The 19,034-nt window shown below is 37.1% G+C and overlaps 4 protein-coding genes across 7 annotated transcripts; 1 reads left to right on the top strand and 3 right to left on the bottom strand.

Annotated features, from left to right (window-relative positions):
• The first annotated feature begins 565 nt into the window (after positions 1 to 565).
• LOC106321119 (FBD-associated F-box protein At2g26860-like) lies at positions 566 to 2,848 on the top strand. 2 transcript variants are annotated; one of them, XM_013759436.1, is made up of 4 exons: positions 566 to 1,077; positions 1,226 to 2,080; positions 2,167 to 2,304; positions 2,504 to 2,637. In XM_013759436.1, exons 2-4 carry the CDS (start codon positions 1,229 to 1,231, stop codon positions 2,537 to 2,539), a joined length of 1,026 nt encoding a protein of 341 aa, XP_013614890.1. In that variant the 5' UTR covers positions 566 to 1,077; positions 1,226 to 1,228; the 3' UTR covers positions 2,540 to 2,637. The 2 variants fall into 2 exon arrangements, with proteins under 2 accessions (XP_013614890.1, XP_013614889.1); XM_013759435.1 differs by having other exon boundaries at positions 567 to 1,077; positions 2,401 to 2,848.
• Positions 2,849 to 3,778: 930 nt separating this feature from the next.
• LOC106321120 (NF-kappa-B-activating protein-like) lies at positions 3,779 to 5,222 on the bottom strand. Of its 3 annotated transcripts, none has more exons than XM_013759438.1 (2): positions 5,168 to 5,222; positions 3,779 to 5,131 (listed from the first exon to the last, which is right to left on the bottom strand). In XM_013759438.1, exons 1-2 carry the CDS (start codon positions 5,183 to 5,185, stop codon positions 4,004 to 4,006), a joined length of 1,146 nt encoding a protein of 381 aa, XP_013614892.1. In that variant the 5' UTR covers positions 5,186 to 5,222; the 3' UTR covers positions 3,779 to 4,003. The 3 variants fall into 3 exon arrangements, with proteins under 3 accessions (XP_013614892.1, XP_013614891.1, XP_013614893.1); XM_013759439.1 differs by having other exon boundaries at positions 3,784 to 4,412; positions 4,455 to 5,213; XM_013759437.1 differs by having other exon boundaries at positions 3,779 to 5,213.
• A 3,666-nt stretch (positions 5,223 to 8,888) lies between these two features.
• LOC106321122 (E3 ubiquitin-protein ligase SINA-like 7) lies at positions 8,889 to 10,059 on the bottom strand. Its single transcript, XM_013759440.1, has 2 exons — positions 9,842 to 10,059; positions 8,889 to 9,754 (listed from the first exon to the last, which is right to left on the bottom strand). Exons 1-2 carry the CDS (start codon positions 10,013 to 10,015, stop codon positions 9,140 to 9,142), a joined length of 789 nt encoding a protein of 262 aa, XP_013614894.1. The 5' UTR covers positions 10,016 to 10,059; the 3' UTR covers positions 8,889 to 9,139.
• A 596-nt stretch (positions 10,060 to 10,655) lies between these two features.
• Positions 10,656 to 13,544, bottom strand: LOC106321118 (serine/threonine-protein kinase RIO1-like). Its single transcript, XM_013759434.1, has 11 exons — positions 13,071 to 13,544; positions 12,861 to 12,953; positions 12,691 to 12,770; positions 12,468 to 12,581; positions 12,210 to 12,283; positions 11,984 to 12,060; positions 11,799 to 11,882; positions 11,620 to 11,712; positions 11,427 to 11,534; positions 11,285 to 11,356; positions 10,656 to 11,200 (listed from the first exon to the last, which is right to left on the bottom strand). The coding sequence occupies exons 1-11, from the start codon at positions 13,503 to 13,505 to the stop codon at positions 10,805 to 10,807; spliced, it is 1,626 nt and encodes a 541-aa protein (XP_013614888.1). The 5' UTR covers positions 13,506 to 13,544; the 3' UTR covers positions 10,656 to 10,804.
• Between the last annotated feature and the right edge of the window lie 5,490 nt (positions 13,545 to 19,034).

The raw sequence follows: 19,034 nt of genomic DNA on the forward strand, positions 1-19,034 counted from the left end.
ACATTTAATCTAATGTGATATTCTGATAGAAGTCTTTAGCATATTGTATTTTTATATTGTCATTGTTTGAATCTAATGTGATTTATAGAAATGATGCTTCATAATACACAATGTTCTCATTTTTCTCACTAATGTTTTTGGCTATGTTTTTGTTCATTGTGGTTGCATTCAGTATAAGAATCTGAGGTTGAATCATCTTCTTTTTTTTTGCTGCAGGCTGCAGATGAGAATATATAAAATTACAAAACTAGAATAAAGTGAATTCATAAACAAAGTTATCAAAAACTCAACCTTTTGAGATTATTTTACATCATATTTATTTTCAGATTTTTAAATGTTGTTTAAAATTTCAAAACTTTATTACTCAATTCAATGTTGGATATTTCTATCTCATTTTGATGTTATTTGATATTAAAATTGGGTTTACATTAAGTTTAACAGATTTAAGCTAATATTAAAATTTACTTATAAATAAACAGGCTTGGGTTGTCCAACTGGGTAATGAGTAATATTGGGTTTTAGTATTATTGGATATGGGCTAAATATGAATGTGTGTGTCTTGAATCCAGGAAAAAATAAATGCCCATTGGACACACCCATTTGGGTGCAGTCCAACCCAACTGACAGCCCTAGTGAGAGGATGAAAGCAAATGGGACAGTCTGTAACATCCAGATCCAGCAACGTCGCAGTGCGTTCGGTCGGAGAAAGTTGCCTCTTTCGCGAAGTTCGTTTGAATACAATCGGTCTGTCGGAGTCTCCGGGCTCCATTTCGAGAGAAGTATCAGAGACACAAGCGTCGTTGGCCAATCCAAAGCTCTGCACCTCGAAACCCTAGCTTACCTGTCTGGTTCCATTTATTCAGTTTTGGGTTCGGGCCCACTAATAATAACAGTAATGGGCTCTGCATCTCGAAGCCCATTACAGTTTCTTCTCCTTTCACTTCCTTCTTCTTCGTCATTCTCTTTCTGCATTTTACAGTCGGTAGTGTCGTCGACAAATGCCTTGACAGTTCTCCGAGCGTTTCTGATTTTGTCTTCTCTCCTGAGCAGACATCGCGTCTCCACTAAACTTAACAGGTTATTTTGCTTCATTCCTCTATGTAGCTATGTTTTTCAATTGTTAGCTTTGTCTTCTTCCCCTGTAGTGAAATACAGATTTTTCTGAGGTTTTGTCATGTTATATATCTTTCAACATTTCAACTCTTTTCTATTGTTTTTGTAAAAGGTGATGGACAGAATCAGTGGACTATCCGATGAGTTACTGGCCAGGATACTAACCTTTGTTCCGACAAAAGTTGCTGTCTCCACCAGCATTTTATCTAAACGATGGGAGTTTCTTTGGACGTGGGTGCCTAAACTCGAGTTCGTGGATAACAAGTATGGATCAGACCTTGCAATTAGGGATTTTATCAACAAGAATCTTCCATTACTCAAACCTCCAGTCATAGAGAGCTTCCTCCTCAAATGTTATTCATCATTTTTTCAACCTGAGGATATCACTCAGTGGGTTGCAACTACGGTTTCTCGCTGCATCGTTGAGCTAGATATCGACTGTGTATACTGTTGGTCGGGAGAACCTTGTTTGTTATTGCCGTGCAGCTTGTTTACGTGCGAATCGCTAGTGACTTTGAAACTCAACGGCGAGATGATTCTGTTGGATGTTCCTCGGACTGTTTATCTCCCTTCGTTGAAAACTCTGCATCTTGGATGTGTTACTTACTCAAAAGAAGATACTTTCCGACTGCTTTTGTCCTACTGCCCTGTTCTTGAAGATCTGGTTATTCAGCGAAGTGGTCGTGACAAAGCGAAAGCGATAGTTGTGATCAGCCCGTCCCTGCACATGCTGACCTTACCGTTAGATGGTGGAACTTCTTCGACTGATGAGTTTGTTATAGTAACCCCTTCTTTGAAGTATCTCAATATTGAGGATTACAATGCGAGGTACTCTTACTTGGTCGCTCATATGCCTAAGGTTGAAGAGGCAGATATCGTTGTTGATGAGTATCTTGAGATGGTCTTTGAATCAATCACATCTGTCAAACGCCTTTCGCTTTGCGTCTATTTCGACTTTGAAGAGAGGGTATAATCTTTTATCAACTTCAAGTACACAATCTCTATTATATAATATCACTTACCTTTTGTTATTACATTGTCTCATGTGTGCAGTATATGTATCATGATGGTATATTCTTTGGTCAGCTTGAACATCTGAAGTTAGGTATAAGCTTTGATTATTGGTCCAAGTTGCTTTTCCGGTTGCGCCGGGATGCTCCTAAGCTGCGAGTCCTCAAACTCTACGTCTATGTAAGTTTCTTCCTTTTGACTAATTTTCTATACTCTTTGTTGTAGTGTTCATGTATAGTTCTCTCTTTCTTTCTTTTTTTTTTTTGTTTAACTCAGAGTGGTGGACGTTTCAAGAAGTATGAGTCGATTAGCTGGAACAATGACCCGAGTGCTGTTCCTACATGTTTGTTGGAGAGCCTTGAAACTTTCGAGTTTGCAGACTACAGGGGAAGGCAAGAAGAGAGAGACTTCGTGAGTTTTATCATCAAACACGCTTGTCACTTGAAGTCCTCGACGATTACGCCTTCTACCATAATGGAAACTTGTTCCTCAGCAGATAGTTGTTGCATTTGACGATTATGGATTGGTAGGCTTGTTTTGTTTTGTTGTCCAAGAACAGTTAGGTGCTTATCATGTGTTGATTCTACACTAGTGTCTTTTTAATGTTTTTTTAAGTGGTACTATCTTCGGTTTGGTTAGCTTTTGTCTCTTATTGGTCGAAGCTACTCGTCTGGCTGTTCCATGTTTTTCTGTCTAAACGCAACCTACGGTGTACTTTTATTCCCGAGTTATTAGGCTTTGCCTTGTTATAATGAGTTACAAAAATAAAAACAAAAGAGTAGAAAAATCTGGAAACTGAGAAGAGGAAGTTACCGGGTACACAACTACATATGAAAAAAGAATCATCAGACCCTAAAGTTTCTAATGGTAGAACAAGTGTAAAGTAGCTCTGCAATATTTTGTAGACGAAATGAGTATATGATACAGAGTATTGACAAAGGCTTTCACATTTCTTCAAGCATTTCTGTTTTGACTTGTGATTCGGATAACAAAAAGTTATTCCTATTTGTTTGCGCATATGAACTTAGGTCCACATCACACATTAATTTTAAAGTGTTAGGTGATATAGTTTTACAGATGAAATCTAATAAACAAAAGTAGATGTTGCATTAGATATACATTTCCGATTGTAGTGTTTCCAAAAGAACAAAACTCAAAAACTCTTTTTCGAACTCCTAAGCACAAAGATAGAGTAGGTAAGTGTGGCTTATGAGGGAAGAACTAGTAGCTTCTTCATGATCCTAGTAATTCTCCCCGCTTGATGGTTATGAAAAACATGTAGGCAGGGCAGGTCGATGAAGGAACAAACATAACAGACCCACCTGGTAGTTCATTGCTTACTTTACGGACTCTTTCAAGTTTTGATTCAGAAGACAAACGCTTACCCGAAGCTGGATATAGATTGAATTTGTAGGAGAACTCGTCTGTTCCTGGTCCAATAGAGCAGGCATAGAACATCCGACCGTCTGGCATGTCGAACCACTCCACAACCACAACTTCTCCTTCTCCTTCTGTAGTCTCTTCCTTGAGAATGATCCCCTTACCACCTAAAGGTATAAACACTTGCGTTCCACATTCAAACATGTCTGAGAACTCGCAGTGTCTAGCTGATTGTCTGGTTCCATTTGGCCTTTTTATTTATTTATTTTTCTCCTTCAATATTAAAACCCAAAACAAGATAGCAAAACGACGTCTCTACAACACGGTCATAAACTAGACGATGAAGAAACATACGTTTGTAGAAAAGCTTCACGCAGCATATAGACAATATTTTATCACGGGGTAACAAAAAAAAACATAACCAAAGATAGGTAAGAGACAAAGAAGTAGGATGAAGCATCAAAAGCAGAGCGGAGCAGCAGCTTCTGTATGTCCCGATTCAGTCGTCAGCCTTTCCAGCACCAAAAGGGTCATGATTCGGACCCAACTCCTCTCCCATATGGCGCTGCACCAGCCTGGAAAGATCAGACATGACCTTAGCCTCACGCTTGGCCTTCTCCTCATAGTTAAACATAGCCAACGCACGCTTGTCTTCAGCACTGTAAACCTGGTTCTCCTTCCTGATACGAATAGCATTAATCCTTTGATGCCTACTCCCCCTCATAACATACCCAAGATCCTCAAACCTCTGAATCCCATCAGCGTTAAGACCCACTTCTCCTCTACGTGGGATACGTTTCCCTTGCTGAACGTACTGTGCTATAGCGTCTCCTTCACCGGGTCTTAACGCAGGACCGTAACCGCTCATGTGTCCTTCAGCTTTAGGACCCACCTCAGCTTCTTCTTCTTCAGGAGCTAAAGATTTCATCTTTGATTCATTATTAACCATCTCTCTGAACTTCTTCAACTCAAGCTCAGTATCCTTCACCGTTTCTTCAAGTTTCGCCTTCAGATCAGTGTCAGAACCATCGCCTGACAGCTTCTTCCGCCTCTTGCTCTTTGACCTGCTATGTTCTTCCCCAGAAGCACTCCTATGTCCGCTTCCTTTCTTCTTCTTACTTGTTCTTCGTCCCCTATCTTCTTCCTCGTCGCCTGAGAGCTTCTTCCGCCTCTTGATCTTTGACTTGGTGTGTTGTTGTTCATCACCAGACGAGGAAGCACTAATCTCAGATTCAGAATCACTGTATCTTCTCTTCTTCCTAATACTTGTGCTTTTCTTCCTTTTTCTTCCTAGTTTCCTATCTTCCTCATCGGAATCACTCTCTTCAGATCTCCTAGAGCTCTTACTCTTAATCTTCCTTCTACTACGTTGTCTCCTTCTATCTTCCTCATCAGAATCACTCTCTACAGATTCGCTATCGCTATCATAAGATCTCCTCCCCCTACGCTTCCTAGATCGATCAGTTTCAGATTGCGACTTACCAGAATCAGATTCGACTTTGGCTTTCGGCAGGTTATCATCATCCCTCTCGTCGGCGTTCGGATCTCTCGGCGTGTTCCTCATCTTGATGCGTTTGAGCCACCGGTACTCCTGGTAGCTCACCCCCTTCAGCTCTTCGTCCGATTCCGATCCTCTACGCCGACCTTCATAAACTTCCCCTTCATTCGGAGGAGGCGACATCTTGATCCCTAGGGCCACGACGTGAGTATTTTATAACTCCAGCTAACATTTCGCCTTTTTATTTAACTGTGGGCTTTTTTATTTAATTGTGGCTTTTTACTTTTTACTAAACATGTATTGTTATTGAGCTAAGAAATTAGTGGGATTTTATTTCTTCTGCCTATAATTTTGAAAACCCATTACCTAAATTATTCTCCACCAATTCCAATCAGTTGAATATATAAAACTAGGGTTGCCTAAAGGCGGGATAGTAACCGAAAAATACATAAATATATAATTAATGTTAACGAATATTTTAAAATGTTTAGCTTACTTTAATTTAAGGTAATATTAGTTTTCATTAATTGTGTATGTTTTGTTATTCTTATAATAGATTATGTTTATCTTAATATTGAAGACATGTTAATGAATACATAATAGTTTTACATATTTATTTGTTTATTCTACTGTAGTAATAGTTTTGATAATAAGCAAAATAAAAATTTAGTACAAAAATCTCAGATTAATTATGTGCCAAAATATTATTTTAGATTGATGTCAAATGTTCTGTTAGATTTTAAAAAAATGATCAAATTTTTTTTTTGGATTATTAAATATTTTATCAATAAATTTGGTTTAAAACAATAAGATGATGCAAACATGGAATACTTAATAAACTTTTACAAATTATAGTGTTAAATTTTTAGAAAACTTTTGATGAAATTTCATCAGGAAAATAAAGGATTCAGCTTTATTAATAGTATAACATTAGTTTTAATATTTTTTATTAGATCTAATTGTTTATATACTAAATAAGAGGTGTGTTTGAACGAATTTTTTTTCAAATGTGTCAACGCTCTGATTGTTTTTATTAGGTTAGCATGTGTCATTTGTCGAGAAGATATGTTATGAGAAATGTTTTAAGTTCGGGTGAGTTTTATCTGATATTATTTTAATGATTTGTAATTGTATCGTGTATTTCTGGTAAAGTAATTTATCTCGAAAGTCTTTCCTCTAAGCTCCCATTTTCCATTTTCCATGAACTCATACACCAAATACTAGGACACGTACGAAAGCGAAGAACCATGTGAGGATGTCTGGAGCAGCATCAGGTTTCAAGACTAATGGCAATAGGGTTGTGATCAAGTTTATCTTTTGTACCAGACATCGTTATGTACGAAAAAAGTAAACCAGCGTATTTCTCGTGCGATTCCCGTCTTTTTTTTTTCATTTCAGCTTGCTTTCTTCTAGTTCCACCATCATCTGCGCTTTCTCACTTGCTTCCATTGTAGCTCTAGACTTGGCCTTCTCCATCTTTGGAATAGCCAGGACTGTCGCTTCAGCACTCCTAGCTTCCTCAAATCTTCGAGCTTCTTACATTCTCCACAGCTTATGCTAATTTTTCAAGAGAAACATGGGAGTCATAAAGTTTTAGACGGAGCAGCTTGCTCATCATCAACTATCCCTGCTTGACACCTATATTTCTAACCGTCCTTTTGTATTAAGTGCTTCTTTCGATGATGAGCTGTGCATGTCCATGGTTTGCCTAAGTTCAAGCCTTCATCTTCTCATCTCAGCTTCAATATCTCTCGGTAAGTCAATGACTGGTGTTTATTTGACGTTGAAAACCTTCTTGTCAATGCGAATGGTTGTCACGCTAATGCCTGGTCAGAGTCGGTGTTTTCAACTTCGTTGGTTACAGCGAAGCTCGTCAAGTATCACATACTGCCATCAAGATAAATCAATTTCGGCATTAAAGAATAGAAAACCTTTCTTGAAATGTTATAGTATAAGAGGTGTGGTAGAAGTAACATACCACTACGACGGAGTTATCCTTTGGGGACTCTTCCTCTAACTCCTCAAAATAATGTTTTAAGACATAAAGATCGCAACTTTCATCATCAACTATATAAAAGAAACTTCGGGGAAGATTTTCTGATAATCAAGAAATAAACAAATGGATCCCACTCAAACTGAATGTTTGGATTAAAAGCTTGATTATGAATTTACGAATAAAGCGAAACAGAATCAATAGACAAAACAATAATCATTATCCAATTATTTTAAGATAACAAAAGCTTATGGAATTTTATTTTTTTGATAATGAAGACATGACCAAATGAATCTCCATTAAAATAAAAGTTAGGTTTAAAAGTATAATAATCAATACATGAAGAACACAAAACATAATCAACAAACAAAACAATTATCAACTCCCAAATACATAATGATTTTGACGGTGGATTTACCTGAGCTTCGAGGAGGAGCATGTCAACCCCATTAGCTCGCCGCCACACTTCACACTCCTGATTTCCCAAAAACTAAGGAGGCGGACATCAACGGTGGAGGGACAACCGCCGGCGTTCAATCGGCAAGGAGGACAGAGGAGTTAGCCATTTTCAAAGGTATATTTCTTAAAACGCTTATGAATGAGAAGAAAGAACAGACGAATTTCATGGGGCAAAACATACCTTTTTATAGCGGAAGAATATGATGATCGTAGTAAATGGGAAATCAATGAATGATAGATCGTCAATAGTTGATGCCTCAATTGTAGACGACTCTTCGCTTGAGCGTAACGAGAACACGTTTCCAGTTTCTCTCAATCGGGAAGATGAACATGATCGTGTATCTGACGGAATGATAAAGAAGAAGGTGAAATATCATCACAGTCGAAACCCAAGATCGAGTTTTCGTCTAAAACGGCGAACATGAGATGGGTGTAACTGTAATAGCAAAAACGTTGCGTTTGGATATTCATACCTGTTCACCTTGTCGGACTGGGCTAATAAAATAACATTACGGTCCGTCAACATGTAAAGCCTATAGGATCACGCTCTGATTTAAATGAAACGGAAAGTTTAGAAAGATGACACGTGTCGAGACTATAGGACTTGACTTTCTGACCTGGCGCTGACGTGGCGCAACAGGAGGGAGACAAACATTTTTTTATATATGGATAGATAGATTCTTTTGAACGTTTTTTTCTTAAATATGTTAAATTTATTCAAAATAAATTAGTTTTTTTTACAGCAAATACATCATAAGGCACTTCAACTTTTAGCAATCTCAAAAACCTATCGTATCGCGACCAACATTTTAGAGGAGCGATTCAAGATATTACTCGTTTCCCTCTTTTCTGTCCGCATCTGAAGCTGATGGTCTGTCTTGAAAGTGTGGAGAAGATGAATATATTGACAAATTTATAGCGGATGAAATTTGGCATCAGCTCCGTGGACGCAAGGTAGAGGTTCAGTGGAATAAATTCTTCTGGTTTTCTCAAGGCATTCCTCGCTATGTTTTCATTACTTAGCGACAGACTTGCAACAGGTCATCGTACTCGACAATAGAATCAGACGTGTTTACTGTGGAGAATCGGATGAGACGCGGGATCACCTCTTCTTTGCATGTCCTTATACTTTCAGGCTTTGGTTACGAGTGGTGGGGCATCCTGTTTGGCCTGGACTGGGATACCACAATGCATCGTCTACTCACAGGTTTGTTTGATCGTCTCACCTTCATCCTGTAGAGACTGGCCCTGCAGGTCACTATTTATTTGGTTAGCTTTTGTCTCTTATTGGTTGAAGTTACCATCTGTTAATTGGCTTTGGCCCTTTTGTGGGGTTCACAACTACAGAGTATTGACAAATGCTTTTACATTTCTGATTTGTCTTGTGATTCAGATAACAAAACGTTTCTCCTATTCCTTTGCGCATATGACTAATATGAAATTAGGTCCACATCACACATAAATTTTTAAAGTGTTAGATGATATAGTTTACAAAGGAAACCTAATGAACAAAAGTAGATGTTGCATTAGATATACATTTTCGGTTGTAATTTTTCCAAAAGAACAAAACACAAAAGCTCATTTCCAACTCTTAAGCACAAACACGTAAAGTAGGTAAGTGCGTGGCTTATGAGTGAAGAAGTAGTAGCTTCTTCATGATCCTAGTAAGTCTCCTCTCTTGATGGTTATGAAAAACTTGGAACAAACATAACAGACCCACCTGGTAGTTCATCGCTTACTTCACCGACTCTTTCGAGTTTTGATTCAGAAGACAAACGCCTACCCGAAGCTGGATACAGCTCGAATTTACAGGAGAACACGTCTGTTCCTGGCCCAATACAGCTAGCATATATAATTCGACCTTGAGGCATCTGGAAACACTCCACAACAACAATTTCTCCTTCTCCCCCTCCTCCTCCTTCTGTAGTCTCTTCCTTGAGAATGATCCTCTTACCACTTAAGGGTCTTATTATATACATGGCCGTTCCACATTCAAACGTGTCTGAGGACTCGCAGTGTTTAGCAGCAACGCAGTGTTCATATAAATCCTTGAAGGAGCAAATGAAGTCGCAGCTGCTAAAAGGGCAAGGACGGTGGGTGTAAGCACAGTGCTTTACATGTGTTGATGTTTCAGAATAAAGGACAGTCTCGGAGCAACCATCATTTGGACATGGAACTGTAAGTAGCTCGAGAATCCGTTCCAAAGCTCTGTTGCGGGAAGCCATGGTTAAGGAGCATGTTGCACATTTCTGACGCAGCTTTCCGCAGCAAGTAGAGCATGCTACATGACCATTCTCACACTATATGTCCAAAAATAAGATTATGATTAATAACTAACTAATTTATGAGATGAGGAGAAGAGCAATTCAGGGATGAGAAATGTTAACCTGAAAGATGGGAATGGTGAGAGAATCAAAGCAAACGGGACAGTCCGTAGCATCCAGATCCAGCAGCGTCCCGGTGCGTTTCTTCTTCTCCTCAGATTCGGTTGAAGTACGTTGCCTCTTTTGCGAACTACTACTGTCGGTCAGTCTCATCTCGTCCTCGGAGCAACCTTCCATTTCCAGATTGGCAAGGCTCGTTGTCCTTCTGACTAGCCAACTCCAGTTAATAACCAAAGCTTATTGTCCGGTTCTATTTGGGCTTTTTATTTAATTATGGGCTTTTTATAATTTATGGGCTTTTTACTTTTTACTAAACATGTAGTAGTATTATTGAGCTAATAAATCAGTGTGCTTTTTTAGGCTAAAATATTCTCCACCAAATTTCGAATCAGGTGAATTTAAATTTCTTTTGCACGTTAGTAGAAATTGATGTTAGATATGATCGAAACATCTGGCAGAATACAGTTATTTTTCAAGTGTTGACAAAAAGAGAGAGTTATTTTTCAAATACTAATTACGGAAGTGTCTATTTTCTTAATCTCTCATTTCAAAGGTAAAGATATAAATTACAGTCATCAATTTGGGATAACAGTTGCTCTTCCGGCTGTTCCAATTTTCCTGTGTACAAGCATCCTACGGTGTACTCTTATTACCGAGTGCTATTGGGCTTGTCTTAATGTCCTAAACAATTAGGTTTTTACTTTGAATGTGAACCTGCTCTTGAACGAAATATCTTCATGATTTCATATCATGTGTTTGATTCTACTACTGTCTGGTTATAATGGTTATATGTTGCTATTTTAACCACATGTAAGAAAAGAGAAACGATCCCACGTTTATACTCAAATTCAAGAATCTAACACAAATCCTCTCACAATTCTATTAGATTGTAAGAAAGAAACTCATAAAATATTTTATAAATAACAAAAGGACAAGTGAATAGAGTCGATCTGGAACATAAATAAACTAACGGGTCTTGTGGGGTTTAGAGATTTTCTTCTTTCTCTTCTTGACAGATTTGGGTGTCTTGTTCTTCCTAGCCTCCCTCTTCTCTTCTTTTACTTTCTTCTTGTGCTCTTTCCTTGCTGCTTTCTTGTCCTCAGGACCCAACTCCTCTTCACTCTCACTTTCACTTTCACTTTCCTCTTCTTCGTTTTCACTTTCTTCTTCTTTTTCACCTCCTCCTTCCTCTATCTTATCTTCAACATCAACCTTTACTTGCTGCTCATCTACTTTAGGAAGAGCATCCTTAAGCCCTGTTATTGTTTGGTACAACATGTCTCCTGTGTCCTGCCCGCTTGTTATCTTCTCCACATCAGCTTCCGGGTTCTTCACAGCGTCCAGAGACTTCGGTATGTATGACTGATCACCATAACAACCAAAACAATAAGATTGAAATAATCTTTCAGACATTATTTCTAACGACTAGCTATATACTTCACTAACCTTCATGAATACTGAATCCGCGATCTCATCCTCTACGGATAGCTCTCCTCGCTCTATCACTTTCCGTTGGACCTGACAAATATTACACACTTCATTAGTTTAGCTTAAACGTGGAGCTCCCACTGGTTAATAAGTTACATACCTCTTCCAAATAGCTATCAACATTCTCGTCTGAAATCGTTGGGTCCACTATGAAGTCAAATAGCTCCCTTATGGTCATTACAGCAACACCATGTTTCTTGAAAAAATCCTGCACGTGAAATGTCGAAATAAAACATGCATGAGGTACCATTATCCAGTCAAATCAAGTATTGTTAAAATCGTCAAGCACTTACTGAAACGTGGTCACAATCTTCCCGTAGAAAAGTGAGGGCAAGAGGATGGTCCAGATCCACAGATTGTGAAACATCAATTATATAAAGGTGCCCCTGAGAAAAGATCAAGATAACATCAATAAGTGAGTCATGTAAACCCAAAAGAGGTCCTTTAAGAACAAATATAACTCAGAACTCACCTCGAAATAAAGTATGTTATACTCACTGAGATCTCCATGCACCAGTTTGCACTTCTGATATAATGTTCTCATTTGGATTATCAACTGTACACAAAAAAAAAAAAAATATCGAACGAAAAGATGTCAGCAAACTTCCCATTTATGATAGCAATGAGACCAATAAAGAGATTAAGCCACTCGCATGCCTCTAGATAAGACTCGCGTAACTTGTCTAGTGATAGTGCAGCATCCTTGAGACGCGGTGCAGCCCAGCCATCTCTTCCTGCAAATTTATATAATAAAATAAAAAAAATCTTAATTTGACTAGCTAACTGAAATATCTGTATATCATCATCTCTGTTTGAAACACCTGAAAATGATGAGAATTCTTGAATAAGTGACCAGAACAACAGATAATGCATTAGAGCGAACCTATAAACTCCATGACTAGAACATGAAGTCGTAGAAGTATAGGAACTGGACATCTAATTCCTGCTGCCTGAAGCCTGCCAATGAAACATGTATTATATATATTAAACCAAGGATTATGTTTGGAAAACAAGATATGTTAACCTACAGTAATCATGTTTCATACGTATTAAGTGTACTACCAGGATTCAGTTATTCTAATTACACTCATAGTCTTAATCTCCAGTACACACAACAATAACGAATTGTATGTTCTTTTACCTCTTAAGATTTCTGTGTTCTTTCTCAGCCCACGTCTTCACCATCTTCCGGGGATTATGCTTACAGTAGCCATGTCTGAAACGGTAATCTCCTTGTACATATCGATCTCGATCCCTAGAATCATCAAAGTGGAAAACAACGTTTCACAGGGTCAATAACAATATGGTCTCAAAGTCCAAATTTTTTTGATAAGAAATGATTAAAGAACATGTATTAAACTCACTTGAAGACCAGAACTGATGTCTTGTACACTTTTATTGCAAGCTCCGCACCATCAGACTTTGTAGCATGATAAACATTAGCCTATAAAAGAGAGCGCTGTTAACAAACGAATCTATCTATACACGTTGGTGGTGCTACTTCAATAATAATTATCAAAAATGAGTGACATACTTCTTTGCCTGTGGAAATACATCCATTAACATCATTAAACACACCACGATTAAGCATCCTAAACAACACCATACGTGTCCTCGGATCAAGCGCCTGGTCAAAACAAAACAAACAACATCAGCACATTCAGACAAGATTGTTTTTTTTTTAACAACAATAGCACATTCCGACAAGATTGTGTTTTTTTCTAAAACTAAGAAAAATTTTCACCTGTTCAACCGTCGCCCTGTCTGCTTTATCAGTGTTCCTGCTCCTCCCGATCTCCGTGTCTCTGAGACTCCCACGTATCGCAGTCGTCACGGAGTTCGACATCCCGATTTCAACTCTACCTTCCCACGCCTCCAACGGGGACGCGCGGACATGGCTGGAAAGCTTCTGAGCCTTGTTAGAAAGAGGCTGAAGAGCGCCCGAGTTAGGCCTAGCTCCATTTCCGCCGTGGGCGTTGGGACGACGAGCGTGCAGAGAGAAGCCGCCACCGATGAGCTCGTCGTCGTTTTTGCCGTCTAGCCAGTCTAGAGCTTCACCTATGTCGGAGTCTGACGAGATAGAAAGATCAGAGTCGTCGTCATCGTCTTCCATCTGCTCGTCGTAATCCACAATCGCCGGAGAGATAGTCGGAGGCGGCTCTGCTATAACTTCTTCCATCTTTTTGTTTTGGTTAAAGAGAAGCGGCGAGAAAGATTCAGAAGAAGATATCGAAACCCTTTTTTCTTTATTTATCAGCTAGCCTAAACCGGTTTTCAATTAAATTGGTCTAGGTCTTTGGTTCGTGCTCGGTTTGAAAGTTTGGTCGATTAGGCTTTATCCCGTAACAAATTCTATTTGGTTAGATTTGGTTTTGCATCTAGAATATGAGTAGTGCACACATATTTGTGTTGCCCCCCAAAAAAAGTGTTCCAAACAAAAATAGCGATTACTCATTCTACAAAATTAATTTTGGTATGTTCAGATGTTTTCATTTTGTTAAAGGGTTTGGTATGTTCAGATGTTTTTTTCGTTAAAAAGATAATTTTTATTTATTCAGTTTTGATTGCACAAATCTACCTTTGGTTCGAATTCGATGTTTAGTTGATGATTGTTGGTTTTGTTATTTTAAAACTGATTTGGGTTGTGTGGATTTGGCTCCATCCCTTTCGTTAAAGCAGTTGGGCCTCCATCATACACTAGATAATAATGGGTCTAGACGACGAGTTCTAATTACTCGATGATGTATATATGGTATGCCCTAGGTCAAGTGCTCAACACAGTTTGTGATCAACAACAGAGATCAGGTTTTGAAGTTGAGAAAGGAGACGCGTTAATATATGACAAAACATATAGAACATATTTGAGCATATTCTTGTTCTAGTTCAGAGGTCTTCTACTAATATATTCTCTTGATAATCTAAACCATCGTAGTTCTATAAGTTATTTGTTCTTGTAAATTTTATTGATCTAGTGGAATTTAAGAGTAATTGTCTCCCACGAGACATACTAATTAGAGGCCGTGAAATTGTTAAAGTTGCTTGCGTTCAGTTACTTACAATACAAGTAATAGTTGATGGATAAAGGCTTCGTTCAATAACACGAGGCTAAAATGTTACAAAGTGGTATCATAGCTTCTAGGTTGAAGACATGTGATTAATCTAAACTAAGAGGAAGGTCATAATCATAATATCAAACTTCTCGCTTTGGTTTTGTGTTTTTTCCATCTTCAGCCATAAATGTCAACAAGTCATGTTCAGTTAAAATCTCTATCTGGTTTCAGTTTGTTTTCCAAAATTTTAGATTTACATACCTAATTTATTTGCTTAGTTCGGATAACTAGAGTTTTTGAGGTCATTTGGCTTTTGACCATAAACCATGGTTGTATCTTTTATAAAATTTTCCTATTTTATTTTATATGGTTACATAATGAATTTTCTATAAGATTTTACTAAAACAGAGAATAAACTAATTTAGTTTTGGTAATTTTAATATATCATTTTATCATATTTGGTGTGAACCCAAATTGCATTATTTACACACAGGTGTGGCAATTTAAAGGAGTTATAAATAATTAGAAATAAAAAAGCAACAGTTATAAATATGTGCTTATTTATCTATAAATAATAATAAGAATAAGGTTGTTATTTTTTAATATTACATATCAGTTCGATATTAGTGGCTTGATCTTCGTAACTAGTTACTAGATAATCCCAATTTCAAAATTCTTTATCGTTTATCCATGACCAACTATTTGAGTTCACAATATTTTGTTTCCTTGAAGCCGATTTAAAGAACTCTCTGAAGATATTGGAGCATCAAATTTTTCTTCAGAGAAGTGAACATTGTAAGCTACTTAAAAGGTATCGGAGAAACAGTAAATATCTGTCGCATTATAACATAAGTTCATTTCTGTATGTTCTGAGAGTGTTATAAGTTCATTTCTGTATATTCTGAGAGTAACCAAATACCGTTTGATTCAAATCAGGTTAATCATACGGTATTAAATTAATACTCGACTTTCGATTTATAAATTTTTATGTGTTATATACAAAAATAGACTTTGATCGAAGAAAATATACAAATGGACTTTCATTATAGATGGAAAGTAATCTTTTAATTTAAAATGGAACCATTTTATTTTGAAAATACCAACTTTGGTATTTATTGTTCTTTAATAACGCATACATATTTTTTAAAAAAAATTCCAATGAATTAAAATAAGTATTTAATTGAAAGCCAAAAAGTATTCAAAATATTTCATTGTAAACCTAATAAATATTCTCAAACAATTAACAAAAACTTAGTCGAAACTGCAAATATTCACTAATTATTAGTATTATCATGTATGGTAAATATTTAAATAGACTCATAAAATTTTAATCAACCTTTTCAAATAATTTATTACTTGTATTTATGGTAGAAGATTGTCTAATGATATTGTATTACTATGGTAAGAAAATTAAACAAAGGATAATAATTATGGTAGAGAATTCAAAACTTATATATATATATATATAAAGATAAGCTCTCTCTATCCCGGTGAAGCCACATCAGCATCCATGTCACAAAGTCTAATAACCTCGAGTTGACACGTGTCCGGCTGTTCACAAGCAATTTTTCTATTTCGTTGATGGACTCTTTAGGTGGGCTTTATAAAGATTATTTGAGCTCACAGAAACTGGTTGTGTGGGTTACCAATACATATGATGAGCCCACAACTCATGTCTTCATCTTCTACGCTTGGACGGAAATGCGATTCCAGGGTTGCCAGTAGGCCTGGGCATTTCGGGTATCGGTTCGGTTCGGTTCGGGTATTTCTGGTTTCGGGTAGTTTGGATAGGGGTTAGAGGATCCATTTAGTACTTGACCTATTTTCGGTTCGGTTCGGTTCTGATAATTTCGGGTTCGGTTCGGTTCGGATAGTAAATGTAGGAACCGAAAAATATCCGGAAAAAGTTCGGTTCTCATTTGGATCCGGTTTGGGTTCGGATAGTTCGGGTAGTTCGGATAATTTGGATAAAATATCGGGTATTTAGGGTAAAATATCAAATAATTAGGATGATTTAGATAAAAATTTTGGACATTTTGGATTACTTTGGATATTTTGGATAAAACTATCCGGATATTTTCGGGTAGTTTGGATACTTTACAATAATTTAGTTATCATCAACTTTTTTCAGATACTTTTAATAGAATTTTAAATTAAAAATATATATTTAGTGATGTTATATGTATATATAATTAATATTTTTATATATTCGGGTACCCGTTCGGTTCTCGGTTTGGTTCCGTTTCGGTTCGGTTATTTCGGATATAAAAATATAGGAACCGTACGGGTATTTGAGGGTATTGGTCCGGTTCCGGTTTCGGGTATTTCGGTTCGGTTCCGGTTCAGTTATTCGGTTCTGGTTATTTTGCCCAGGCCTAGTTGCCAGTTAAAGGATTCCACAGCGAGGGTTTTAAAAAGCAATTGTTGTTTGAAACTGACAAAGAAGCTCCAGCTGAGTTACGGGGATGCGTATTTCCGGCCAATCTATGGTGGTAGCCGCCGTTTAGGTCGAATCGCCTGGAACATTACGAAACTCTACTGCATTCAGTCATATGTTATTAACGCTCCCATTAACACCAATTCCCCACTCCTTCCATGATGTCTCATTCAATGCATGCCCTCTTCGCTTCCATTGTGCAAATCCACAACTATAAATATGTTTCTTTCTGTGAAATTCATAATTCGTTCCTCCCAATCATCACTCTTAAACTTTCAGAGGTTAGAATGGAAAACTCCTCTCTTCTTCTCCCCGATTTGAAATCCGGGTGTTGTGACTCCACCGTTAAGTTTGTCTGCAGATTAAGAAGCTGTTCTGGGTGAAACTCTCGGAGGTTCCGGTTAAGAAGAATCAAAAACTCCCCAAACAGTAAGATTTGATCTCTATGATTTGCGTGCTCACTTAGCTTATGGCTTTGGAAGAGTTGACATTGTTCTTAGTTTTGTTCATGTTCATCCTTGGTTTTGGTCCATTGTAATTGAAGAAACAATTCAATTATGTTCTTCACATTCTGGAATCTGAACCATGGCACTTGAATCTTCTTATATCAGATTAAAAGCCACACCTTTATTTTATATTATTGAAACATGAAAGAATTTCTTATATATATAGGTTGTTAAGAAAGATTAAGATGTCAAAGTGATTAAAATGGCGAGGGATGAGGATTGGTTGCCTCCACCGCAAAAAGGTTATCCTCACTAAAAGAAAGAGTCCGCAGAAGATTTCAGCCATTAAATCTTTGAGATAGTTTTGTATGTATATGCTTCCCATGTTTGCTTTCAGAAAAGGGGTTGGATTACATCATGTTGCAGTTCTAGAATATTGATGTCATCAGAACTATTAGCAGTGTTCTTGGCCAGAGCATAGCTCTGATTACTAATTTACTATGGCCGACAGGTAACAATCACAGATCAGTTTGTTTCTGTTAGGCTGACGGTGTGGTAGCAATTAGCAAAGTTACTGAAAATATCATGGAATGGAGAAAACATAAACGCTTACAACGAACAGGAAGAAGCTGTTCCAGTTGAACATCTATCTATATATATAAAGATAAGTTCTCTCTATCCTGGTGAAGCCACATCAGCATCCATGTCACAAAGTCTAATAACCTCGAGTTAACACGTGTCCGGCTGTTCACAAGTAATTTTTCTATTTCGTTGATGGACTCTTTAGGTGGGCTTTATAAAGATTATTTGAGCTCATAGAAACTGGTCGTGTGGGTTACCAATACATATGATGAGCACACAACTCATGTCTTCATCTTCTACGCTTTGACGGAAATGCGATTCCAGGGTTGCCATTTAAATGGAGGATTTTGGTGTTTACCTTCGGTATGTAGGAGAAGACGAAGGGGTTCCACGGGTAGGAGAAAAGAAAGGGGTTCCACCGGTGATTACACTCGTCGTTGATTTCACCGGAGAAAAGACCACGGAGAAGACACAATCGCCTTCTTGTTCGCCGTGAAAGAGAGATGCGGAGAGATCAATTTAGGGTTAGGGGGAGTTAGTGAAATATCTCCTTTAGATCCTTTTTTCCCCGGTTTAAATTTAAACCAACCGATTTTCATTAATTTCTTTTCTAAATACAATTAATCATGTTTAATGGGATTTATCAAAGGTTACTTTTGGCATTATGGAAAACATTATACTATAGGGAAAACTTTAGGTTGGATTTATACCATAGGGACAATTATGCTGTTTTTTTGTGCTCTTTTGGCAAATTTCCCTTAAATTAATACTCGACTTTCGATTTATAAATTTAATGTGTTATATACACAATAGACTTTGATCGAAGAAAATATACAAAATAGACTTTCATTATAGATGGAAAGTAATCTTTTAATTTAAAATGGAACCATTTTATTTCGCAAGTATCAACTTTTCTATTTATTGTTCTTTAATAACGCATACATTTAAAAAAAAATTGCAATGAAATAAAATAATTAATTTAATTGAAAGCCAAAAAGTATTCAAAACACTTCTCTGAAAACCTAATAAATATTCTCAAACAATTAACTAAAACTTAGTCAAAACTGCAAACAATCACTAATTAGAAGTCTTATTGTGTATGGTAAATATTTAAATAAACTCATAAAAGTTTAGTCAAAATTTCCCGATAATTTATTACTTGTATTTATGGTAGAAGGTTGAATAAGGATATT

Source organism: Brassica oleracea, unplaced genomic scaffold, assembly GCF_000695525.1.
Source record: "Brassica oleracea var. oleracea cultivar TO1000 unplaced genomic scaffold, BOL UnpScaffold01239, whole genome shotgun sequence".
In the NCBI taxonomy this organism is placed as follows: domain Eukaryota; kingdom Viridiplantae; phylum Streptophyta; class Magnoliopsida; order Brassicales; family Brassicaceae; genus Brassica; species Brassica oleracea.